We start from the raw sequence: 27,652 nt of genomic DNA on the forward strand, positions 1-27,652 counted from the left end.
AGCTAAGGAAAATAGCGTATGAAACCATTTCTTGGCATTACTTAGGTTAGCCACTAGATGTCAAGACTGTTCCACAGAAATCAAGCTATAGCCAGGTGTATAAATCAAATTGGGAATACTTTTGTTATGTAGTCCTTCACTTTAAAATAAGTAGTGCTTATACATGCCACCCAGCACAACTCTAAAACAAGGACAGTTTGCCACATAACAAAATGATCTTCAAAATGCCTTTTAGATATCTAAAGAAATCTCAGTGAGTTTTCATATGTTTTCATGAGGCTTTAGTCTCTTAAAAACGCTAAAATTGGGTAGGTTCATATGGTGTGATCTGGGGGCTTTCGGAGGAACTCAGGCTTCAGAGAATCTCACCTCTAACATGTTTGTCACCTGAAATCCCACCACCGAAGATTCATTGTGGGGAGGTTAAAGTTTCCAATCTTTAGAAGTGGCATTTATTTTTTATTTTTCTATATAGTTTTAAAAAAACTTTGGCTTCAGCCAACCCTATAGGAGTGGCATTTTAAACTGTAAAATATCTCTGGGTGGAGTGACCCCCTCAAGTACTATTGCTGAATCGTTTTAAAGATTCTTTGGGTTTTAAACAAGAACGAGGCCCACGGTGAATAAAATATAAGACAGATGCCCAGGAAAAGGGACAGGGTGGGTGACAGTGCACTAGGAAGAGGTGGCTTTAGCCTGGACTCTTATGTTCACTCTGGTGTCCCTTAAGCTAAATATGACACAACTCAGTGTGACCTTACTACTGAGAAATGTGAAAACATGAGAAAACCTAAGGCCCTAGATAACATTTAGCTTATCAAAATCCATATCATCACAGATGCTTCCTGATGCTCTCACATAGAGCTGCATACTTTATGCTAATGTAAAATAAATCATCACAAACAGATGAGGAAACAGATATCACTTATTTGTTCCTGTACTCATAATAAACTAATCATTAAAACAAGCATTCAAACCAAATCCACATTTAGTTTCTGATTAAGAAGTTCCAAATATAAGAATTGCATGTAGACGTAGGGCTAAATAAGTATTTGGCCATAAAATAATTTTTTTTTTTTTTTTTTTTTTTGAGATGGAGTCTTGCTCTGTCACGCAGGCTGGAGTGCAGTGGCGCGATCTCGCTCACTGCAAGCTCCGCCTCCCAGGTTCACGTCATTCTCCTGCCTCAGCCTCCTGAGTAGCTGGGACTACAGGCGCCCGCCACCATGCCCGGCTAATTTTTTTTTTGTATTTTTAGTAGAGACAGGGTTTCACCGTGTTAGCCGGGATGGTCTCCATCTCCTGAGCTCGTGATCCACCCGCCTCGGCCTCCCAAAGTGCTGGGATTACAGGCGTGAGCCACCACGCCCAACCTAAAATAATAATTTTTTTAAAGAAAAGAGTAGGTGATAGAGATTAAACAGGAAAGTGAATCAATAGTGTTAGGTGATAACATTTAGCAACAGTCGCTCCTTAACTTAGTTTTATATCGAGATAAAATAAAATAATGGCAATGAACAGAGTAGAAAAGGCCTCATCTTGGCAAATGAAGATGTGGAATACCAAACTTGAAGACACAGCTGTTTTTAAGATATCTTTCATTTGAAAGAAATTGTATGAACAGAGTAACATGTATAAGAGTGGTTTTTTTTTACTTGTATGTATTTATGAGGTACAAGTGTAATTTCGTTACACAGATAGATGTTGCAGTGGTAAAGTCAGGGCTTTTAGGGTATCCACCACCCAAATGATGTATATTGTACCCATTAAGTAATTTCTCACCATTCAACCCCCTTCCACTCCCCCACCCTCCTGAGTCTCTATTGTCTACTATTCCACACTATATATCCATGTGTACACATTATTTAGCTCCCACTTGTAAGTGAGAACATGTGGGATTTGACTTTCTGTGTCTGACTTGTTTCACTTAAGATAATGACCTCCAGTTCCATCCACATTGCTGCAAAAGACACTTCATCCTTTTTATGGCTGAATAGTATTCCATTATGTGTATATGTATGCTATTTATAGACACCAATCAATTCCTAATATTTTCTGTCCACGGAGCATTCTACAATTTTTAAAGCAGGTTTACATGTTATTTTATTTTTTCATGAAGAATTATTTTTTGTGTTGATACACAATTTTTTTCTAGTCTATCTAAATGAACTAAATTACATATTCTTTAGCCTTAGGCATTTCAAGATGAGGAAAGTAAGTCTGACTATTGAGTTTTGAACAAATTTTTATCTAAAAAGATAGAATGGCATAAATGCCCAGTACCATCTCCCCCATCCCTAGCCTGGGAGCAGAACACTTACAGCTCTGGCATACATCTCCATAGGGTGGACATGGAGGTTAACTGATGAAATATAAAAGGTTCTTCCTGGCCCATGACTCACATGCGTACATTTCATATTTCCTGTCCCAGAATTGAAAGGTTAGGGTGTGTCTTCAACATGATAGAAGAACAGCACAGTAGTTCCAGTCTGGGCTGAGGGTTGGGTCTTTTTAATGTGTCTCCTCCACCTACCCCAACTGCTGTCCAACACAGTGGAGCCAACTTTTTGTTGGGCTCTTCCTTTGAGGCTATCATATCAGAAGTTGTTATTTCTCGTTCCTATTTTGTTCTTAAAATCCTAGTATAAGTTAGTGTAGGCCTTAAAACTATTGATTCAATTACTTTATCTTAATTAGGATGGCCAGTTTAACCAGAAAATGCTTATGGTTATTATTCTATTCCCTTGGATTCATAATGCATTTTGAATGAAAACATACTCATTACCCTAATCCAAATATTAGTATGGACTTGGCATCTGCTTTTCTTTCTGGGGAGACAAACCATATACAAAGGAATATTCTAAAACACAATATGACACCTGATTCACCGTCTTCAATCCTAGCCCCTAAATTAAGTAACAGTAAGCCAGAACTTAAAGAAAAACCCACTGCACCCTCACAATCACACTTTGAAAGATGATTATTGTTCTCAACTAACACATGTGGAAACTGAGAAACGAAGTTTTCAGACACCTACTCAAAGTTGCCCAGCTAGTAAGACAAAGACCTGAAACCACAGAAATCTCAATTCTTCTGACTTCATGGTATCTCTGCTGCATCCTACTTGTAAATGATGTGAGAGATACTGCCTGATGTCACATGTATGTGCATCTCTCAACCAACAATCTGGATGTGTTTTCTCTTCAAGTCCACTAAGGTAGTGGAATCACTTCCTCTGCCATGTACACGTGTACATGTGCCATGTACACTTCTATGTACAATTGATCTTCACTATTTGTGGATTCCACATTTGCAAATTTGCCTACTCACTAAAATGTATTCGAAGCTCCCAAATCAATACTCGCTGTACTTTCATGGCCACTCTTGGACATGCGCAGAGCCACAGAAACTTGAATGGCCTGATGTGCATGTTCCCAGTTGAGGTCCAAGATGGCAATACTCTGTCTTCATTTCAGCTCTTATCAGGGGAAATTCAGCCAGATATCAGGCGAAATTCACCCCTGATATTTCACGTACGTTCTTTTCTATTTTCCCTATGTGTCAGAGAGAAATTTTAAAGCTGAGTGTCTGGGGGAGACATCACATGTTGGCAGGTTTCGTGATGCCCCACAAGCAGCAAAACCAGCAAGTTTTTATTAGTGATTTTCAAAAGGGGAGGGAGTGTACGAATAGGGTTTGGGTCACAGAGATCACGTGCTTCACAAGGTACTAGAATATCACAAGGCAAATGGAGGCAGGGTGAGATCACAGGACCACAGGACCGGGGCGAAATTAAAATTGCTAATGAAGTTTTGGGCATGCATAGTCATTGATAACATCTTATCAGGAGACAGGGTTTGAGAGCAGACAACCAATCTGACCAAAATTTATTAGGTGGGAATTTCCTGGTCCTAATAAGCCTGGGAGCGCTACAGGAGACTGGGGCTTATTTCATCCCTACAGCTTCGACCATAAAAGACGGCCGCCCCCGAAGTGGCCATTTTAGAGGCCTACCCTCAGGGACGCATTCTCTTTCTCAGGGATGTTCCTTGTCGAGAAAAAGAATTCAGTGATATTTCTCCCATTTGTTTTGAAAGAAGAGAAATATGGCTCTGTTCCACCTGGCTCACCGGCAGTCAGAGTTTAAGGTTATCTCTCTTGTTCCCTGAACATTGCTGTTATCCTGTTCTTTTTTCAAGGTGCCCAGATTTCATATTGTTCAAACACACATGCTCTACAAACAATTTGTGCAGTTAACACAATCATCACAGGGTCCTGAGGGGACATACATCCTCCTCAGCTTATGAAGATGATGGGATTAAGAGATTAAAGTAAAGACAGGCATAGGAAATCACAAGGGTATTGATTGGGGAAGTGATAAGTGTCCATGAAATCTTCACAATTGATGTTCAGAGATTGCAGTAAAGACAGGCGTAAGAATATAAAAGTATTAATTTGGGGAACTAATAAATGTCCACGAAATCTTCACAATTTATATTCTTCTGCCATGGCTTCAGCTGGTCTCTCCATTCAGGGGTTCCTAACTTCCCACAAGCTCTCATACCAAAAATAAGTGCCACATTTTTCATGTTTTTGTACTTTTTGTTGGTGATTTTGTTTAAAATGGCCCCCAAGCGCAGTTTGGAAGTGCTGTCTTAGCGTTCCCAAGCAGGAGAAGACTGTGATGTGCATCATAGGGAAAATGTGTGCATTACATAAGCTTCCTTTAGGCATGAGTTATAGTGCTATTGGTTATGAGTTCAACAATAATGACTCAAGAATATACATTAAATAAAGTGTCTTTAAACAGAAACACTCATAAAACAAGATTATGTACTGGCCAACTGACAAAAATGTTGTGATCAAAGATTGTGACTTAACCCTGTATCTCCTCTAAGAACAATGGTTCAGTGCTCACTTATTCAGTATGCATGGTTACTTTACAGAAAATAAGTACAATGAATAACAAGAATAGGCTGTATTTAGACAGTGTCATGGGCATTGGTTTTGAGGTACATCATCTCAACCCTGTGTAATGTCAGGGCCTGTCTCAGCTCCATATCCTCTCCCCACAATAGGGACTACTTCAGCCCATCAAGGTAGTACTTACAGTTTGGTTTGGGTTTGGTAAATTGGTGCTCCAATATCACTCTACCTTTAGAAGTAATAAACAAGGAAGTAAGTTTCTCTGACCACAGCTATTTGGGGGCTGGAATAGACCTGCTGCTTTGACAGTGGGAACAGTGGAAACATCCTTTGCTCCAGGCTATCAGAAAGGGCATCAGGTATTTTAAATTGTGTATTTTACTCACATTAATATCTTCTTAAAAGAATTGGGAAAATTCATTGACTTCCTTGTTTCTAGTATGGAATCATGAAAAACAACTACCTTACAAGAAGCAGCTAATATTTAAGAGGATTGTTAATTTTCTTAGTCTCTACTTTGGCTGCTACTGCAATAAGAAGCCATGAGAATCCTGGCAAAAGCGATAGCCGTGGCAATGTAAGTCCACAGCTTCCTGTAAGATGTGAAAGAGAGAGCTGCTTTTCTAAAGAAAACATATTTTTCTTGTTTTTACGACCAGCACTAACATCAACTGGGATCCAATATAGAGACTTGCCTTTTATGAATAATCGCGGTGAAGCCAGGTGTGCTGTTCTAGACACTTTACCTGCATTCCTTCACAACAGTGTCTAATCCTCACAATAACACCAAGAGGTAGGCGGCATTGTCCTCATTGCAGATGAAAATCTGAAGTTCAGAGGATAATTTTCCCATTGTGTAGTAAGAGGCAGCTTAGATGGAATTCCAAGCCTGCCTACCTCCAAAGCTGGTGTGTTGCCTTCCCCAGAGCACCCTCACACAGGATGAGCTACGTAATTTGTGGAGCCCACTGAAAAATGAAAATGCAGGATCCCTTGTTCAAAAATTAAGAATTTCAAGACACCCACCACAGCATATTAAAACAAGAGCAGGGCCCTTCTGAGTGCCCAGTTCTCTGTGACTGCACAGGCCTCATGCCCATTAAGCCGACCCTGCCCTCATGTCACTAAACCAGCCAAAAGCACAGATCCTGCAGGAGTTGGGGCAGTATGCAGCGGAATGCTTCTATTTGTCTTTGGTGTGATCTGTGTCTATGCCACAGTGGAAACATTGCTAATTTCTCTTGGCAGTCTGAGTGCCTTTGCCTCTAACAAAGATTTCAGAAGCATCCGTGGAAACAAAACAAATAATAAACATAGAAAGACAGGCTGCCAGTCTCTTGATACGTGACTGACAATGACAGGGATTTTAAGTAAAAAATCAGGATAAGACAATTTTCTTTTTTGTCATTTTTTCTTTCTGAAACATCTTTAAAATTTTAATTCCTTTATTTCTTTAACACTGATATGCTTTTGTTCTGTGAATAAATTGATTTTTTGTTCATCATTCTTTCACAATATCACTCCTAAGGGCACAGAATTTCATTTGGAGCTGAACTAGGTAATTCTCATTTGCCACAAGGTGTTGGGACTTCCTTAATTCCTGCTCTGTTCCCTGCCAAAGCTAGCTTAAGTCCATTGGCATTGTGGGGGGAATCTTAACAGTCTCTCCTTATTTCACTAGCATTTTATGGCTTTCTCAACCTTAGTGCCTGACAAGTTGTACAGGCTGAGAGGGGAGAGAAGCAGTCTGAAAACAGTAGAAGGGCAAGAGCCATCCATTCCTTCACTTCGGTCACATTTTCTTCAATGAACCTCTTTTATTCCCAACCAAGGAGCTCAGTGTCCTTAGGCTGCTTCCCTTGAAAAGTCTAAAGCCATCAGATTCAGCCAATGTTGGGAAAACAATCAGATTAAATTCACTATACTGAAATGTCAGTACAATTCAGCTTCCTTCTCCCAACCCTTATCTCACAATCACTGCTACAGGCTTTTGTCTATTTATTATTATTTTTAATTGACATATAATTTTACATATTTATGGGGTACAGTGTGATATTTTGAACATGTGTACAATGTGTCATGATCAAATAAGGGCAATTAGCATACACATCACCTCAAACATTTATCATTTCTTTGGGTTGGGAAGATTCAAAATCCTCTCTTCACTATTTGAAAATATACAATAAAATTATTGTTAACTCTGGTTACCCTGCAGTGCTATAGCGGGAGGAATAAGCTGTAGTGTTATACTGCTACTAGAGGGAGGCATCACTTCAGTTCAACTGCCTAATGTCTTGGAATCAGCTATTTCCTTTCCCACCTGAGAAACTATCAGTTGTATCTTCTTAAAAGGGTTGGCCCTAGATACAATTGGCTAGTTGGATAAAAACTAAAACATGATGTATTTTTTATAGGATTGGTTTATTTGCTCCTGCTAACCATATGATAACATAACTACTATGTGTATCAGTTTTATTTGATTGCAAATGTGTTTATCTTCTATTCCAAACCTCGTGTATGACCAGTGTTCAATTTATTGCTTTGGTAACAACAGCAGCCATTCATACCTAAACAAAATTAGGAAGAACTCTGCTCCCAATCTAAGCTCAGATCTTCCTTCTCCCTACCTTCAGATTAAGTTGTTTCACCACATTATAGCAATAGTCAGCACCTTCCAAGGGAATCTGAGATCATGAGAAAGAGCTTTTCTGATATGGAGCAAGGAAAGCTCACAATACTTATAGCACAAATACTCCTCAGGATTGATCCCCTGCAACTGCTCTTTGCATTAGTTATCTACTGCTGCAAAACAACCCCCCCCCCCCCCCAAAATTTAGCAGCTTAAAACAACAATAAGCATTGTTTCATCCAATTGGTGTGGGTCAAGAAGGTGGTAGGGCTTAGCTGAGTGATGCTGGTTTTCAGTTTCCCACTCTGTTTGCATTCAAGACACTGGCCAGGGTTGCAGTCATCTAAAGGTTTGGTTGGGGTTAGGGGGATTCACTTCCAAAATGGCTCTCTTACATGGGTGGCAAATTGGTACAGATTGTTGGCAGAAGGCCTCAGCTCTTCCTGTGTTAATCCTACAGCTGTATGTGTCCTCACAACATTGTGGCTGGCTTACCCCAGAGTAAGTGATCCAAGACAGAACAAAACAGAAGCTATGTCTTTTATGACCTATAACCTCAGAAGTCACACACCATAATTTCTGCAAAATCCTACTGGTAATACAGCCTGCTCAACGGGAGAAGAAAATACAGAGGATATGAATATCAGGAAGCAAGATCACTAGGTCCATCTTGGAGGCTAGCTACCACATTCATCATGCCACTTTTTCTATAATAATGAGTAATAGAGGAAACAGATATTCCTTGAATAAGGACTGTGACCAATTAGTCACAGAAAAGGAATATTCCCCTTTATTTATTATTAAATTCACTTTTTTTTACACATTCATCTTGTGAGATATTGTGTCAATAATCACCAACAGTCTTATCATCTCTGGGCACAGTGAAAAAATTCTTCTAGACAACTCATGTCTTTGTGCTTAGACTGTTCTAAGATGTAGCTGCCAAATTTTATTTTAAGTATGGGAGAAACTAGGTATCAGTTGCATTTTTTCTTTGTTTTTTGAGATGGAGTCTCGCTCTGTCACTCAGGCTGGAGTGCAGTGGCACGATCTCGACTCACTGCAACCTCTGACTCCCGGGTTCAGGCGATTCTCCTGTCCTCTGCCTCCTGAGTAGCTGGGACTACAGGCACATGCCATCACACCCGGTTAATTTTTGTATTTTTAGTAGAGACGGGGTTTTGCCACGCTGGCCAGGTTGGTCTCGAACTCCTGACCTCAGGTGATCCACCTGCCTCACTCAGCCTCCCAAAGTGCTAGGATTACAGGCATGAGCCACCGTGCCCAGCCTCAGTTGCATTTTATTAGGATCATTCTGCAGCCTTGTGTATAGATAAATTTGTGGTAGGGTAGGAGAGCAATATTGGAGACAGAGAGACCTGTTAAGAGGCTATTTCAGATAGCCCCTTTATCACAGATAACATTTTACAACTCTCAGCATTGCTATGATTTTTCATTTCCTCATTAGCTAACCTGAATCTCAGCAAACGTGTCTTGCCTAAGCAGCGGTGTGCCAGTAAATGTTTAATAATCAGCTCTCAGGAAAAGGCAAAGCAAAGCCCTAACTTGCAGCATTTAACAATTTCTAGAGCATAAGTACTTTCACCCTGGCCAATTCCAAGCAACCAATATGATGTCACAGGTTGGGGGGTTGGGAGGAGATGTACACACTGGTTCTTGCGGGCCAGTACCACTTGGCTCCAGCACTCCACTGCTACGTTTGAGCTCTTAAAGCAGAAGCAGCCAGAGAAGCAGGTTAGCAGTTCTGGAACACAAGGGACCAGCTGAGTCTCGGCCCTCATCCACATGGCCAGCAAAGGCGAAGATGGGCTCACCCCAGAGAAGGGCTACCAGGGCCTGGGGTTTCCCTGCAGCAGCCTCCTGGTGCTAAATTGCCACCTGGATCTTCCACACCACAAGATTATCTTTTGAAAGTGAGGTCAAGAAAGGGGGCATGGAGAAAAAGACAAAAGTTACTTAAAAATGTAAGCGAGTTATCTAGATTTATTTACTAGATTCACTTTCAACAATTTGAGAGTGAACCTTGGGAACAAGGCCACTAGGTATTATATAATGTAAAGTATCAATAATGTCTTTTCTCTTAATGAGAAGCTGTGCCTTTTTTTCTATAAAGCAAAATCCTGGAGATATAAGCATATATTCCATCTTTCTAAAGAGGATTTTGGTTAATAAGACCACCCCAAAATCATGATTACTAGACTTTTGCTAAGAGGTCCAGTCTCACTGGGTTTTTCATATAAAATAAGAAAAAGGTTCTTTTTCTTCTCATCAACCATCTCGCCATCTTCCCCAAATTTTGCTGAATACAATTTTCTATAGAACAGCCTGAAAAGTTGGCATATTTTGAAACAAAATACAACAAACCAACCCAAATCTCCCTTTAATAGCAGACTTGGATATGAACACTAGGCAGGATATAGATGTGCTTTTTCTCCCCAAGTCCTACAGTCCTGCAGTGAGGTTCAAAGGGCTCTCTTGCATGCTATGGCACTGACATAGAAGCTGGCTGGGCTGGAGGGTAATGAGCCACCCAGCAGGTACAGGGGGAATGAACCTCTCCTGGAAAGGGTCCTCTATATGTGTGGGGTAACGTGAGTACACTTTCAGATTGAAGACACTGCTAACCAACAGAAATGGAACAGCTAATTAAGTTACCATCCAGTCCTGTGTTTCTGTGACTTTGATTTACAGCTCTTCTGCAGGGACTTTTTAGTTTTTCAGGACAGAAGATCTGACACAAATTCTTTTAAAATCTCTCCTAAAAGACTTTATTTTATAAAATATTTTGGATATAGGACTACATTTTTATGCATTTTTATAAAAATGAAGAGATATGAGATCAGGATAGAGAAGGAAACAAAAAGCAAAAATGGGACCAATGAGCTGCATGTTTCAAGATTAGACTCAGGCAATACCTCAGAAATATTGTGGCCTTCTCCTTGCATCGTATCAGAAAGTGCATGATGTTGCTTTTTCTTATTATTGGCGACAAACTTGATCACTTAGCTAAGGTTGCCAAGTTTATCCACTATAAAGTTATTTTCCTCTCTGAAATTAATAAGCCATTTTGTACTTTGAGACTAAGCAAATATCCTGCCTCTCATAAAAAATTCAACTAGTTTTAACCCCATTGATGTTTTTCTCATTTTTTTCTCTACTTTTTATTTGGTATTTTACTATAAGAAAGAGCTTTTCTTTCTTCCCCTATTTATATCAGCATGGACATATGGATTTGTATTTTATTCAATGAGTTATAACCCATTACTATCATTTATTTTGATGTTCAAATTGTCCCAGATTTGGCCAATGGGAGCACCTTCAATCTGGCGCCTGTGAAATTTGATAAGCTCCCATGATTCTTTGAGCGTTTCCTCACTTTTTGGCAGAATAAGATGTGCTGGGCCTTGGATAAAACTGGTTGTGTCTGATGGTTCTAAGTAATATGTATTTCTCACTTCTGGTTGGTAAACCAGTCTCTTGTGAACCTGGTTAGCCTGAATGGTTTCTCTACCATTTATTCACCCTCAGTGAACCTGCACAACAGCCCAGAACGGACTGTTGTTCGTTAGTGTAACCCAGTTTGAAGTAGCTTCTGATTTCCAGTGCAACATATGGCTCAGCTATCTAACCTATCAGAGCCACAGGTTTCAGTGAGAAGTGTATGTAAGAACTGCCCCAACACAGGTGTAATCCAAAACTATACGTTCATCACAGGTTTCAGAAATGTTGAGGTGACATGCCTGTCAGGACCACTTCTGGTAACCTCGAGCTTTGAAGAGTATGGAAAGTTCCCTCTACTTAACTGTTTGAGAACTGAACTCCCAGTCTCTAAGATCACAGGCTGAGAAAACTCCATTGATGAGGCAAATCCGGCCCACAACTTGTCTCTTTGCAGACTGTTTAAAAAAAAAAAAGAAAAGGAGAAAAAAAAAAGCCCAGTGAACTGTTAGGACCACAGGACTACTTGGACTACTCTTAGAAATGGATAAAGCATCTTGGCACTTGTGGAATAAAAGTTCCATGTTTTCCAATTCCTTTCTAGTTCCTTTTTCTGAGACAAAGTCTCTGTCACCCAGGCTGGAATGCAGTGGCATGATCTCAGCTCACTGCAACCTTCACCTCCCATGTTCAAGCAATTCTCGTGCCTCAGCCACTCGAGTAGCTGGGATTACAGGCGCACACCACCATGCCTGGCTAATTTTTTGTATTTTTAGTAGAGACAGGGTTTCACCACGTTGGCCAGGATGATCTCAAGGGCCTGACCTCAAGTGATCCGCCTGCCTTGGCCTCCCAAAGTGCTGGGATTACAGGCATGAGCCACTGCACCCAGCCTTCCAGTTCACACGTTTTAGAGTTTTAAATGGAACTGTCTTTTTCAATTTACATATATCTGAGAAACATTTCTCAAAATATTTCACTTTAAAACACTGAGGAAAAAAACAGAAGCAGAAACTTGTAAAAATACATCTTTTAATAAACATTAAGAAGTACAGTGCACTTTTATTGAGGTTTTACATTGTAGTTTACAGCAAATATACTATCCATTGTAGTGTATATGTACAAGTAAAGTAAACTTAGGTTTGTTTTCTCTCCCATGGCTGGATAAACCAAATCTGATACATCCACATTTAAGGTTGTTTTCCAAGTTGGTTTCCATAAAAGGCCTTTAACAATAATAGGCTTTTAACAACAAAAAGGTATCCCTCCCATCACAATGAGAGCTTGATGAGGGCTCAAAAGTGACTTCAAAAACTGTAAATAATTATTTTCCTTTGACGGCTTTAAAAATAGCTACTGATAGCAAATCAGAAACACTAAAGAAAAAAGACCATAAGGAAACAGCTGTTTGTCTAGTGAATCCATAATAAATACCAATTTGAGGCTATAGATTACAAAGCCAAAAGATTCTTATAGGAAAGTTAATGTTTATATTTACAATCCCATGGACTAAAAAAACTGTCTAATATCTTAAAGACTGAGTCTACCTTTATTTAACATTGTTTATACACAAAGACCCAAGGGATGGTAGAATTCTTGATCCTTCTGGACAAAAGCATAGTGAGAGGGGACTGAAATTAACAAGAAGGGAAAATTAACATTAATCTCAAAATTCTACCCATCGTTGTCTTAAAATGATCAAGACTCAGCTACATCTGAGAAAAAGGAAAAGGATCAGAAGTGAAAGAAATCAGAAGCCAGTAATTAAAAAAATCATAACATTGTGTGCTTTCTACTGTCGGCATTTAAAAATTTATACAACTAGATTTATTCGCTATATATATAAACTAGTGTTGGAATTAGGGGAAAAAGTACCAAATACATCTACACAAATACTAGAATCATATTCAGAATTGCAAAAAGGCATAATAATCTGTTTACCATATAACTAGCTGTTTGTAAAATCTGTAATGGTTAATAAAAAATCCTTATGAATATAGTACTAATATGTAGTAAATTACACCAATTAAATAAGCAGCTCAAATTCATAAGGCTAAAGACCCAATATCCCTGAATTTCTAAGTGTTCATCTCAGTTTTAACATGGTTTCATCTAATTGTTACCTCATCAGAAGAGACATTTTTAATAACTCCTCCATCCTTAATACATCATCATACTTTCAGAAGTGGAGAGGGAACAATTTCCCTACCACTTTTGTCCATTCTCATAAATCAGTGTTATTACAAAATCTAGGCTAGCACAGGTGCCTTAAAGGATACAATGGACTGAAGTAAACAGAATTTCAAGGTCCAGGATATTGTTGGTGTTGTACAATTTGTCTGTCTGCCAGAAAGTTGTGTCTCTGGTTGAAATATTCCTGGATCAATGATTAAGAAGTTAAGGCCAACTGCCAACGAAGTCAGATTATTCCCCAACTGCCAGGTAACATTTTGATCTTCTCTGTTAAAATGTCTTACTGGATGGGACCAGATCTCATACTTTTCATGTATCCTCTATAGCACCTACTAAAGTGTTAGGCAGAGATATATGCTCAAGGAAATAATCAGTGACGGGGGCGAGAAATGAATCAAGGGTGAATGAATCAAGGTTATGGTAAAGCCATACCTTACTTCACCCATAATTCAAAAGGCAGTCACCAGAGTAAATCTCTAGTGTACTCACTGAAGAACAGACTTCTTGTCCCCTACTAAATTATGTCTGAAAGAGAACAAACCATTATGGCCCTTTTATTTATTTCTCTTAGCCACTAAGAGATTGTATATGGGCACGAGTACTGCTTGATGGAAGATATCTCCAAAAAAGAGTTTTCTGCCTCAGAGGAAACACTAACCTGTCATAAAGCACATTCTAACCCCAATAATACAATTTATGGAATCATTAATGTTAAAAATTATTACATGTTATTCATAAGTAGGTGACATTTAGAATGGTAGTCTTATTCTAACACCATTAAAATACATTTTACTTTTAAACACTGGCATGAGGTAGAAGAAAGTCACAAAAGAAAGTAATCTTCAACATACTGACACCTATTCATACAATTAGCCCCGAGAGAAGAGTTACAGCCTTAAGCTAGATTATTGACTACTATTAAAATATTACCCTTACCTGAAATAAATTTCTTATATTTGAAACTGCCTTTTCTTTGCAGTTAAAGGTATTATAGAAAAAGAAAAATACACACTGAAATTTTCATGAAGATTGTATACAACAGCTTCTGCTAACCATCATTCTTTAACATGTTGCTCTAAATTACCTCAATTGTGATGCAGGCCTCTTCCACTTAAATAATTAATTAGAAATCAATATGAAGGCTAAAATTCCTTCCAGTATAAGAAGCAAAATTTAAAAAATTCACATTTAATATAATGTACTTCTCATAAAAACTAGCAGCACTTCATTCTACTAGGACATATAAATTTGGCTTCATTGATTGGTCAAAAACAAAGGAAAATGTATGTAGGTCCAAAAGAGCTCTTTGCACAAGGGGAATGTGAGGCTACAAGAAGTTTTCTTTAACAATTAACTATTTCCCCATTAAGTGGTGTGTGAAACTACTGGAATGTCAATTTCAATGGCAGAGAGGCGAGAGCGTGCTGAATAGGGCTGTGAGTAAGTATGCATACTGGGTGGATGGGAGTACAATGGTTGCCAGAAAGGAGAAGGCAAAGATTTGCATGTACAATACCAAATGAACAGTATAAGGGAAGTCATAAACAGGCCCCCAGCACTAGCAATAGTGACATACACTGCATAGTCAAATGAAAAGACTGGCTCAAACTTCTTGTTCAGATGGATGTTATAAAAGATGACCCAGATAGATGGGGAGAGGCTCACGGTACCTGCCAGGAAAAATAGCAGCCCAGCCACCAAGTGGCAACCTGCACTATTGACCAGACACTTGGCCAGTTTGATGTTGGGCACCGAGGACCTGAAGGCAGTGTTGCACATTCCAATCAGGCAGAGCAGCAGGGCACCCATGGCGATCAGCATGCTGAGGGGTAGGGCAAACTGGAGGACACGCAGGTCCAGCTGGTCAACTGATGAGTACCAAGTAGTGTCGTACATCAGGCAGTCACTGCTCCCGTCATACCGGGCACATTTCACCCACAGGCCTGTGTAAACAGTCAGATTCTTCTCGTTTCTGTTGAATGTGATCAATCGTAATTTTCTCCAGTTGGGAAGCAGAGTCCCTGCAAAGAGGCCTGCTACTGAGGCGATTCCACACAGGAAGGAAAGGACTGTAGCTGCGTGGACATCCCGACAGCCCATGGCAGGCAAGCTTGTGGAGTGCTGTCAGTCAGACTAGGGGGTGACACACAAGAGGACAAATCATGAGGGGACAATAGCAGAACAGAGCAGGAAGGTTGGTGCCAACTGGCAACACATTTAATGATGAAATGTCAATGCAAAGAGGGAAAGTCTCTCCCTTGTTTCCTCTCTGTACAGTACAAATGTATATACATGCAGGTGTGTGTGACCTCAGAGCACAGGTGCACACACATCTGGTTATTACTGACTGGGTCATAGAGCAACTAAAATCTTTAGCCATCGGTATTTTTCTTCACAATTAAAAAAACAACCAAGATAATGTTAAAGTCTCTTACAATCACACCTTCAATCTTCTTTTTGTCAATAATCGTTCTTTCAACACATATACATCAAGCACTCTGTATGTGTCAGGCACTCACACAGCAAGGGCCCACTCATCAATCATCAGTTAGCTACAAACACCACAAATTCAGCCTCAAATGCTCATGCAGCAGGGGTGAAGGTGGCTCATAAAAAGCAAAGGTGTAGGGAAAGAAGCAGTACAGGACAGGGGAATGGTTGAGAGTCAACTCTTAGCAAGGCTGCTTGAATTCTAATCCCCATCTCCTCACTTACTAGCTCACTGACCTTGGGCCAGATTCAGAACTTCCCTGTGCCTCGTTTTCTTCATCTGTGAAATGGAAAAATTAACAGTGCCAACCTTGCAGGGTTGCTCTATGGGTTCAATGAGATAATATAATGTCAAGTGCTTAAAACATGTCTAGAACACAACAAATGCTATGCCAAGTGTTAACTACTTCTTAGCATTCAGTGACCCAGCTCAGTGCTTGGCACATCACAGCAGTTCAAAGAACATTCATTGAATGAATGTTAAATAAGAAAAAACAAACTGATCTCATTCCTATGTACTAGGCACACTAGGAAATTATAAAAAGTAAATGAGCTCATCTCCAATGAGTCAGTCAAATGAAAAGATGAGAACAATGGTCCCTGAAATTATTCTGCTTAATTACTTCCTTGTTGATTCAAGATGACCCAGTTACTTCCTTGTTGATTCAAGATGTAGATTTTCAGGGAAATCTACAGCACTTGTTGGTTATTACTACTACTGTTCATATAAGACGAATGCAAACATTTTTCAAGTAATGACAACCTATTTCTATTAATGCTATTATAAGAAAAACAGTCGCCAGGCCTTTCATTCCAAATTAAAAGGCCATGTTCTTTTTCTGTATATGACAAACTATAAAAAGCTTGCATCTTATTCAGCTTTAATTTCCTCAAGGGTCTGATATTCACTCTCAAAGCAGGACTGAAATGTATTTTCTCTGCCTTCTATAATGCCTACTATGAGGCAATAGAGCAGACTACTTCAGTAAGGTTTACTTTTTTGTTCAGAGCATGATGAAGGGGCAAGGTTGAGAATAATTTTTATTTCTGAATACAGTTCCATCAACCTTTGCAGAATCAAACATCTGCTGGGATGGTGAAGTTGTGTTTCCAAGCTTTCAGGATCAGAAAGACAATTATGACCAAAATGCTAGGAAGCTGGCTTAGAATGTGATTCTCTCATGAATTCCAGTGGGAGGGCACAATGTTCTTTAGAAAACAATGTTATTTGTATATTTAATCTAGTCATATAATATAGGAATAATTTTTTCTTTTTCTTTCTTTTTTTTTTTGAAACAAGTCTTACTCTGTTGCCCAGGCTAGAGTGCAATGACACAATCATGGCTCACTGCAGCCTTGACCTTCCAGGCTCAAGCAATCCTCCCACCTCAGCCTCCTGAGTAGCTGTGACCACAGGCACATGTCACTATGTTCAGCTAATTTTTGTATTTTTTGTAGAGACGGGGTTTTCTCATGTTGCCTAGGCTGGTCTCGAACTCCTGGGCTTAAGCAATCCACCAGCGTCAGCCTCCCAAAGTACTGAGATTACAGGTGTGAACCAGCCCTCCTCCTTCCACCCCCACAATTCTTATTCCCTTTCTTCTTTTCTTTCTCTTAGAGACATGGTTTCACCATGTTGGCCAGGCTGGTCTCGAACTCCTGGCCTCAAGCAATCTTCCTGCCTTGGCCTCCAAAACTGCTGAAATTACAAGCTGGGATTATAGTCATGAGCAACTGCGCCCAGCCAGAATAACTTTACTAACCAAAAAAATGCCTATGTGTACATACATATATTCAAATATACACATATAGCATATATAAATGTACATATAAAAATCAGAGTTTAAGCACAAGTAACCATTTTTAAAGCCCTCAAGTTAAACATGGTTAGTTCTAAGTTTTTCCATTAGTATTAGTTTAGTATTTATTATGTTACCTTCTGTCAGTATTATCAGAAGTAGCAATTTCTTAATAAAATTTTATGAAAGGGAGAGACTAATTACAGTATTTTTTTCAAGCAAATTGGGAAAAAGCTGTCTTGCTTAATTGTGGCAACCAAACACCTCAGTACAGCAATGGAAACTAGTACAGATTTGAGAATGTTTGCACTGGAAAAAGCTACTAGAAATGCCAACCTCTAGGATACAGCTCTCTGGTGGTCTTTGCTTATTCATCTGTCTATCTCCCCCATACAACTTGTGTGCCTGGCACACAAGTGATTCTAGGATTATTTGAATAAACGAGTATTGGGCTCTGTACAAAGACCCCAGTAACTCACAAAGGTGGGCCACTGGTAATGAAGAACTGTACAAGGAAGTAGCTATTACTAAGAAGCAATCATTCATTCAGCAAGTACTTACATCATGCTGAGTGTCTAGCATATGCAAAACACTCTGTTAGGCCCTGGAAAGACACCAAGACCACTGATAACTGGACCTTGCTCCCAATGTGTTTATAGAGACTTGTGGAAAGAAATGGCTGTTTTATGTAAACTCAAAGTGCTGGTGGTGAATCAACTGTATAATTACTACATAACAAGTGATTATTGTTAAGTGTTAAGCAAAGTGAATAAGGTACCTGTTCATAAAAATTTATCAGCCAGGAGTTAAAGACTGAGAAATGAAGGAGAATAAGGATTTGATTAAAGTTGTGAAGACATAGGAAAAAGGTTCCCTCTGTTTCTTTCAAGCTTCAGAAGTCTTCAGATAACCCACTCAAAGTCCTAATGCAATCACAATTCCTTCTTGCTTTCAGAAGTAGTATACTGGCTGGGCCAATTGGCTCATGCCTGAAATCCCAGCACTTTGGGAGGCCAAGGCTGGTAGATCACTTGAAGTCAGGAGTTTCAGACCAGCCTGGTCAACATGGTGAAACCCCGTCTCTACTAAAAATACAAAAACTAGCCAGGCGTGGTGGCACGTGCCTGTAATCCCAGCTACTCAAGAGGCTGAGGCAGGAGAATCGCTTGAACCCAGGAGGTGGAGGTTGCAGTGAGCCAAATCACACCACTGCACTCCAGTCTGGGTGACAGAGCACGAGACTGTCTCAAAACAAACAAACGAACGGGAACAAAAAACAAAAGCAGTGTAGAAATAATTGTAATTTCAATGTAATTGAGATTTCTCCAATCAAACTGCCCTGTAACACTGATTCCTGAAATGTAAATGGAGTGAGAAACAAGATCAGGATGTATAACTCTATTATTAATAAATTCCAGGCCAGGTGCTGTGGCTCATGCCTGTAATCCCAGCACTTGGGGAGGCTGCCGTGGGAGGATAGCTTGAGCCCAGGAGTTTGAGACCAGCTTGGGCAACATAGCGAGACCCCATCTCTACAAAAAAAAGAAAAATTAATTATTAAGAAAAATAAATAAATTCCTATAATTCTTAGCCTATAGACTATCAAACGACATTAATGAAGAGAGGTAGGACAATATATATTTCAGTAGTAAGTGCTTTTAATTATATTCTGCATCAAATCAATACAAATATTATATTGGTTCTCTGAAATTGCCTTTGATGAAGCATTCTTAGCTCAGATCTCAGGGATGGACAAAGGCCTATCTATACAGAGTCAACAAGGATACCACGGCACTTTTTCAGAAAGGAAGTACTATTAACCTTAATTCTTAAGCTAAATTTTGGCCTGATACTGGAATTAATGTCTAGCTTCTTTTGGCTACTTCACCTTGTATGCCCTGTTCTTAATTTCAAATGCCTATGATTTGATAAGTCATATATCCCACCAGAGAGATAGAGTAAGACCCTGTCTTAAAAGAAATTACTTTATCACCCAAGCTGGAGTGCAGGGCATGATCACAGCTCACTAGATTTCAGTGAGCTGAGATCCTGGGCTCAAGTAATCCTGCTGCCTCAGCCTCCTGAGTAGCTGGGATTACAGGTGCATGCCACCATGCCGGGCTAATTTTTAAGTTTTTCCTAGAGATGGGGTCTTGCTGTGTTGCCCAGGCTGGTCTTGAACTCTTGGGCTCAAACAATCCCCCCACCTCCACCTTTCAAAGGGCTGGAATTACAAAAGTAAGCCACCATGCCTGAAGTAAAATTTTATAGGATAGTTTGGGGAAAGAATATGGTTGATGTTTTAAAACAAAGATAATGCTGACTTCCCGATTAGGATTTGTTCATACTTGCAAGGGTAAAAAGACCTCTACTCTTGTGCTGTGTCAATTAGTTTTAATCCACAATAATTTTTTTCAAATGCAAACCTCAACCGCCATTCCATTTCTTACCATTCAGTAAGTTCCCATTTCCCACAGAATAAAATCTCTAAAGTTTCAACTCCTCCCCATAGCTTACACCACCTGATTCCTACCAAATTCTCAACCTTCGTATGTGCCACTCTCCCACCCTACACACTACAGTCTATGCAGCCATACCACGTTTCTTTTGACTTCCCAAATTTTCCACTTTCTAATTTGGTTAAGGGCCTTCCCTCATGGTCTTTCTCCTAGAACTTTCTTAATTCCAACCTATTCTTTGCTTGGCTAATATTTACTCATTCTTCTAGTGTTCAGGGAGGCTTGTCCTAAACCTCCCCCTGTCCCTGGTTATATGCTGTGGTAGCACTTTTGCACTTTTTCTTCTGTAGCAGTGATCATTCTTATAACTCCTTGTTCAGTGTAGTTTTCTTTCCCATCAGACTGTGAATTCCAGGGACAGAGATCCCTTTGTTTTGTTCACTGTTCCCTATACTGGCACATAAAAGGCACTCAATTATTTGCTGAATGAATGAACAAACAAATGGAGGTTCTGTATAACTCTGGTCAGAATACAGACAGAAATTTAGTCTCAGTTCCATTCACTTCATTTGAGAGAATTCACACCACCCTGTGTTCTGATACATCCAGACTGCTTCTAGACTGTGCCCCTGCTTTCTCCTTTTTGGCCAAAAGACTCCCATTTTACAAAACAACATTCATTTTCTTACCCCAAAAACCTGTGATTAGCAAAGACAAGGCCATCCTTAGGTACCTACATGCAGACTATGCTTCTAGAAATATATATCTAGGTTTAGCAACACTGTCTAACTTCAACAAATGGTTTGAAAGTCAATTATTCCTGGCGCGGCGCGGCGCGGTGGCTCATGCCTGTAATCCCAGCACTTTGGGAGGCCAAGGTGGGTGGATCACGAGGTCAGGAGTTTGAGACTAGCCTGGCCAATATGGTGAAACCCTGAGACTCCATTTCAAAAACAAAAAGTCCACTGTTCCGGTACTGATTTTTCTGTTTTCAACTTAACAGGTATGTCATGAATTAGACATACTTCTCTTAAGAGTGGTTAATATATCAAATTAATATTTATTAAAGCTAAACAATATATAGTTTTTTAATGGAGAAAAAAACCCATCTTTTTGCCATGTGAAAATCCCTAATTAGGGACTGTGGAAAACGTGCAAGGCTAAGAACACTTTAACAAATCTGTCAAGCAGTCATGAGTACTAGCTGGATGAGAGCTTTGAGCTAGGTCATACGTACACATAAGTGGTTTGTTGTTTCCATCTAGGAGGCTGCTTGGTATTGTTGCCCAGGAGACCAAAGACCTGAATAACATTCATAACCTATCATTTACAAACTGGACAAGTCACTTATGTCCTCTGAACCTCCAATTTTTCATCTGTAAAGTGTCCCACAAAGTAGTAAAATCATGAATAGCAAAGTCCTTTGTAAACCAGAATATGGTCAGAAATGTAAGTCAGTAATGATTATTAGCAGGCTTATTTACTTTTTTCAACTAGAAACATACTTTTCTTCTGGACCCTCAGCAAATGACCACAGATGGTTATAGTCATATAACAAGAAGGACAGAACATTCTCTTTGGAGATACTGACCAAATCAAATAGAGACTCTATTTCAAATAACCACTTCACATTTGTCATTTGACTCTCTGTTCCACCGTGACTCAGAAAAGTAGATAAAATTTGGTACACAATTAAATGTTATTAAAGACATAATTACGAATAAAAATATTTTCAAATTATATATTTTCTGTGGTTTTGAATAGAATTTAAAGAAGGCTGGAGCAGGAACAGTGGCTAAGAGCTTTAGGAAGTCATGGATCCAATAGACCCTGTACTATTTTTTCCAGGCACAATTCTGAGTTATAGTTACAAGAGAGTTACGAGAGTACATATGTCTAACAGCAGCTAGCTTCTATTTTTTTGAGACAGGGTCTCGCTTTCTCACCCAGGCTGGAGTGCAGTGGTGCAATCATGGCTCACTGCAGCCTCGACCTCCCAGGCTCAAGCAATCCTCCCACCTCAGCTTCCAGAGTAGCTGGGACTATAGGCATGTACCACCACAACTGGCTAATTTTTTAAAATTTTCTCATACAGTCAGGATCTCGCTATGTTGCCCAGGATGGTCTCAAACTCCTGGGCTCAAGGGATCCTTCCACCTCAGCCTCTCAAAGCGCTAGGGTTACAGGGCTGAGCCACCATGCCCAGCCCTAACTTAATTCTTGATGGTAACATTGAGAGTTCCTTCTACCTATAATTTGGGTTTTCTTAGAAACTGTAAGTCATCAGTCATTGTGCTCACAAGAGAGGTCTGTCCTATATCTCTATTTTGTTGAACAAGAGAAAAAAAAAAAGAGTCATTGTTGGCAGACGTGGTAGCAGGAGGGAGGGAAATAAGATATAATTAAAGGACGTACTTACCCTTTGAGGTAACTGACAGTTCCAAAACAGCTTTATTCAGCTTAGAAGAAACACATGAAGATCTGAATACAGAGTAGCAATAATCTGAGCCTAAAGAAATAGGAAAAATACTCCAAATTAACATAGTACTTCTCTAAAAACCCTGCTTGAATTCCCATGGATTAGAAGAAATGATTAGTAATCACCTAAAACCAATGAAATGTTATACTAAAAAGGGCAGACAGTACGTTTTTTAAAAAGGCAGTTTAGCAGGGGTGCAGTGGCTTACACCTGTAATCCCAACACTTTGGGAAGCTGAGGCGGGATGATCACTTGAGCCTGAGTTCAACACCAGCCTGGCCAACATGGCAAAACCCCATCTCTCCTAAAAATACAAAAATTAGCTGGGCATGGTGGCTCATGCCTACAGTCCCAGCCACGTGGGAGGTTAAGGCACAAGAACCGCTTGAACCTGGGAGGTGGAGGTTACCGTGAGCTGAGATTGCACCACTGCACTCCAGTGTTGGTGACAGAGAGAGATTCTGGCTCAAAAAATAATAATAATAATAATTAGCCAGGTGTGATGGTGCACACGTGTTGTCCCAGTTTCTTGGGAGGCTGACATGGAAGGATCACTTGAGCCCAGGAGTTTGAGGACACAGTGAGTCATGATCATGCCACTGCACTCCAGCCTGGATGACATAGCAATGATCTGTCTCAAATAATTAAAAAAAAAAATAAAAAGGCTGTTTATTCCTTAATTCATGCATTATATATGAGAAATATATAGAATATAGAAAAATACGTAGAAATAGAAGAAAAAAATTAACTCATCTTGTGACTTGAGAATATAGGAGAAATGAGGATGAAAAACACTTTGCTGTCTTGGGAATATATGATTGATATTTAATGAATGTTTTAGATCATTTTCATGACTACGGTGAAAGTATAAGGAAGGTGGTGAAAGACTGTGCAGTTGTCTTGGAAGTAAATTTTCTTTTACATTTTTAAAAAAGGACACTGACAACAAGACCAGACAAAGTTGGTCTGAATTCTGCATCCTGAAATTTGCAACCAGAATGCTTAAAAAAAAAATAGTCCCACCAATGGCTCAACCTGATATTTAAAGATGCTTCTATATATCTACTTTAAACATTAGCCACTTCCTCTTCAAATACCATTTATCTCAAACAGGTAGGATGAGAATGGAAACTCATTATTATGTGCGCCTGAGAGTTTCCTGGATTGAGGCATTCATCACTAGCCCTATTACGATCATTACGTAGAATGCTCTCTGCAACTGGCTGCTCAGAGATTTCAGTCAAGTCCCCCCCAACCCCTCCCCCGCCCCAAATGTGTTTCTTGGGTTGGTATCAATCATAATTGCTCACTCCAAAGTCAGAGGAAATCGTTTTACAATTAATAACGCACAATAGAATCCTTGTCCTGACCTTTCCCTAACGTGGCTATGGGCCCCTTACAAGGCCAGGTGCACAGAACTTACAGGAAAGCAAACCAAGCTTCCAGAGCAATCCGCATCCCCCTCCGCCCCCCTCCGCCTCCTCTCCTCCTCCCTCTTTTCGAAGAGCCCTGTGTGTGGTAGACCCAGACCTGGCAGAAGGAAAAAAACGCCCTACTAGTTAGAGCCAATGGAGAGAGACCGCAACAGTGACTGTTAACGCTCTCAGAGCTAGCCCATCCCTGCAACACTGAGTGGCTTTGAACCGCACGCAGGTCATCATTACGCAACCAGCATCAGCTGGTTATTCAAAAATAGCAGCTTGGGCTCCCCCACAAACCCGCGCCAGCAAAGCTCCCAGCCCTTGGCGGCTCCGGCAACACACCTCGACATTTCCATACTCCTGTGTACAAAATAATTTTTTAAAGCCTTACCAAATACCTACTCAATTTTCACATCCACAGATGTGGTCAGCGTTTTCCAACGCTCCTGATTCCCCTGGATTTAGCTATTTTACATAAAATCCTCAGTTACTTATGCAAAAGACCCAGAAATCGGAACATCTTGACCACACCTACCTGCTTCTCACACGCAGGGCATTTTACTCGCCCACACTGAGGAGCCTCTTGGAGCGTCTCCCTCTCAGCGTCCCAGGAAGTGCGTTCCCAGCGAGGTACACCGGAGGCTTCTGGGAGCGCAGTCAGGTTTTCCCGTGGCCCTGAACGGCAATGCCCTGGATGGCTGGGACTACAATTCCCAGAATCCACTGGGCCGCCAGCCGCAGGCAACATCCTGCGACCACCTCCTGCCCTTCCCTTTCTCTGCCTCCACCTCCCCGGATTTCTCTTGCACCTTATGTTCCGTCTAGAATTGGGTTATCGGTTAAAGAAAAAAAAAAAAGGCAAAACGAAACAAAACTAAAAGTAGTTTTGAGTTGGGTACCTAAATACCCAGGTGACTTGAAGGTGACTTGCCCGTAAGAAGGTTAGCAAAAATTCTTAAATCTGGATTTTTTTTTCCCTTCAAAGTGTTTATCTAGGCACAAAGTAGAAAAAGAGCTCAAAGTCTAGAACCAAACAGCCCAGATTTGTATGGGGCTTTGCTGTGTATTGATTGGGTGGCCCTGGGAAAGTTATCTCTCTACATCTGGAGGTTATCTGGAAAAATGGGGATAAGATCACCCACATCATACTGTCGTCTTGAAAATTGAGGGACCTAATATAGCTAAAGTACAGTATAGCTAGCTATTAGATATTTGAACTAATTTTACTCTCCCACACAATTTCTACTGTCCTGTCCTTTTCTCTGTTGGATTCTCTCCAATGTGAAGTCCTGCATTAGTGAATGAATATCTGAATTAAACTAAAAGATTCCAAAGTCCTAAATAGCAATGATCTGATTTTTTAAAAAAAGAAAGGATGCTGAAGTGTTGTGATGCCTACTACTTTGAAATGATCACACATACACACACACACACACACACAAATGGATATAAAGTGTGGCAAAGTGTATAATTGTTGGATTCATGAAGAATACGTTTGTGGGTGTTTCTTGTACTATTCTTTCAAATTCTCTGTATCTTAGAAATTTTTCAAAATAAAAAGAAGAAAAAGTATCACAGTTTATACAAAAGGATGGCACCCATCCCAAGTAAGTATAACCTTGGCAAGTAAGGTAACCCCTTTGTGCCTCAAGGTCTCATCTGTAACAGTATATCTACATCAGAAAATTGTGATGAGGATTAAATGAATTACTACAGAGACAGTTACAACAGTATCTGACACATAATAAGGACTATATGTTTGCTATTAGCATTTTCCATTTTGTATTGCTCTAGTAACAATGAGACTATTTGTCAGAGACTTTTTAAAAAGGGAGGGTAGAGAGGCTACTATCAGTCCACTGCTACCTCCTTCTTATGTGTGATACTGCTTTAGAGGATGGATAAGGTTATCTAAGGCCAGAAGCAGTCCGATCCCAAAGCCAGACTGGGAAATGTAATAATGAGGAAGAAAGATAGCATTGGGCGGTGAAAAGATTTCTGGGCTCCAGGCCAGCTCTGGCAATAGCAGATGGATAATAGCAATGTGACAAACGATAATCACTTATTTCCTCTGAACTTCAGTTCTCTCATCTATAAAGCTGAATTGAGTCAAATAACTATGTACAAAATCATCTTATAATTTATTTCCCAATCACTGATGAATACTGCCTGATTAGAGGACTTTAGCTGGGAGGTACTTGCAATTGATTACAATAATTTTAAAACATCACCGCACAAAAAGGAAGGAAAGACAACCCTATTCCTAGACTTACTGTTCAAGCTGGGGTCTAAAATGCCTGCCTCTGGCATAGCAAAGATGGAACAGAATACTTAAATACCCTGTTGGAGTTCAATAGTTAGATAATTGGAATATAATTCTCAAAAATACTTTAGATAAGAATTTAGATCTGCAATTAACAATCCTGTCTTTCCTGTTTTTCTCATTAGAGATTCTTCAAGGAGAAAGTCAAATCTTAAATTCACTGCAGTGTACCATTCACCACCAAAATTCTACAGAGATTCCCATTTGGTCACTGTGTTAGATTTCTATTGCTGCTGTGACAAATTACCACAAATTCAAAGGCTTAAAACACAATAAATTTATTATCTTACAATTCTGGAGGTCAAAAATCTGACACAGGTCTCACTGTGCTAAAATCAGGATGTCAGCAGGGCTTTTTTTCCCTTTATTACTGTTGTGTGATAGATGTACATAGTGTTTAGAAGTAGATATGATCATATAATACATTCATATAATTTGTAAAGATCAAATCAGTGTACTTGGGATATTCATCAACTTAAATATTTGTCTTTGCTTTATGCTAAAACCATTTGAATTCTCTTCTAGCTATTTTGAGATATACAACACATTACTGTAAACTATAGTCACCATACTGATCTAACATTAGTTCTCAGTTCTTCTATCAAACCAGATATTTGTACCCATCAATCAACTTCTTTTCAAACCCCTCTTCCACCCTACCCTTCCCGGTCTCTGATGACCACCAGCCTACTCTCTATTTTCATGAGATTCACTTTTTTATGTCCCACATGAGTGAAAACATGTGTTATTTGTCTTTCTGTGCTTGGCTTATTTCACGTAACATAATGACTTCTAGTTCCATCCATGTTGCTGCAAAAGACAGGATTTCATTCTTTTGTAATAGTTGAATAATGTTCCATTGTGTAAATATAGCACATTTTCTTTATCCATTCATCCACTGATGGGCATTTAGGTTGATTTCATATTTCGACCATTGTGAATAGTGCTACAATACACATAAGTGTATTGATGTTTTTCCAATATATTGATTTCCTTTCTTTTGGATATACACCCAGTAGTGAAACTGCTGGATTATATGGTAGTACTATTTTTAGGTTTTTTGGAAACCTCTATACTATTCTCCACAATGGCTGTACTAATTTGCATCCCCATCAACAGTGTACAAGAGTTTCCCTTTTGCCTCATCCTTGCCAGCATCTATTATTGCCTTTTAGATAAAACTCATTTTAACTGGGGAGGGATATTGTAGTTTTGATTTGCATTTCTCTAATGAGTAGTGATGTTGAGCATTTTTTCATATACCTGTTGGCCATTTGCCTGTCTTCTTTTGAGAAATGTCTATTCAGATCTTTTGCCCATATTTTAATCAGGTTATTTGTGTGTGTGTATGTGTGTTTGCTATTGTTTGAGCTCCTTATATGTTCTCGTTATTAATCCCTTGTCAGATAGGTAGATCACAAATATTTTCTCCCACTCTGTGTGTTGTCTCTTCACTTTGTTGATTGTTTAGGTC

The 27,652-nt window shown here is 39.6% G+C and overlaps 1 protein-coding gene across 3 annotated transcripts in view; it reads right to left on the reverse strand.

Annotated features, from left to right (window-relative positions):
- CLDN12 (claudin 12) overlaps positions 1 to 24,577 on the reverse strand; it is a 59,927-nt gene extending 35,350 nt beyond the window's left edge. Inside the window, exons 1-4 of one of the 3 annotated variants that reach the window (XM_004045714.5) lie at positions 24,391 to 24,546; positions 22,375 to 22,464; positions 15,935 to 15,977; positions 12,030 to 15,340 (exon numbers count right to left, since the gene is read on the reverse strand). In XM_004045714.5, the coding sequence (XP_004045762.1) occupies positions 14,573 to 15,307 (735 nt within the window). In that variant the 5' untranslated portion in view covers positions 15,308 to 15,340; positions 15,935 to 15,977; positions 22,375 to 22,464; positions 24,391 to 24,546 and the 3' untranslated portion in view covers positions 12,030 to 14,572. Of the gene's footprint in view, positions 1 to 12,029; positions 15,341 to 15,934; positions 15,978 to 22,374; positions 22,465 to 24,390 lie in introns of those variants that run through there. The other 2 variants (XM_004045713.5, XR_010134503.1) reach the window with 2 other exon arrangements.
- Between the last annotated feature and the right edge of the window lie 3,075 nt (positions 24,578 to 27,652).

This window comes from Gorilla gorilla, chromosome 6 (genome assembly GCF_029281585.2).
Source record: "Gorilla gorilla gorilla isolate KB3781 chromosome 6, NHGRI_mGorGor1-v2.1_pri, whole genome shotgun sequence".
NCBI classification, from domain to species: domain Eukaryota; kingdom Metazoa; phylum Chordata; class Mammalia; order Primates; family Hominidae; genus Gorilla; species Gorilla gorilla.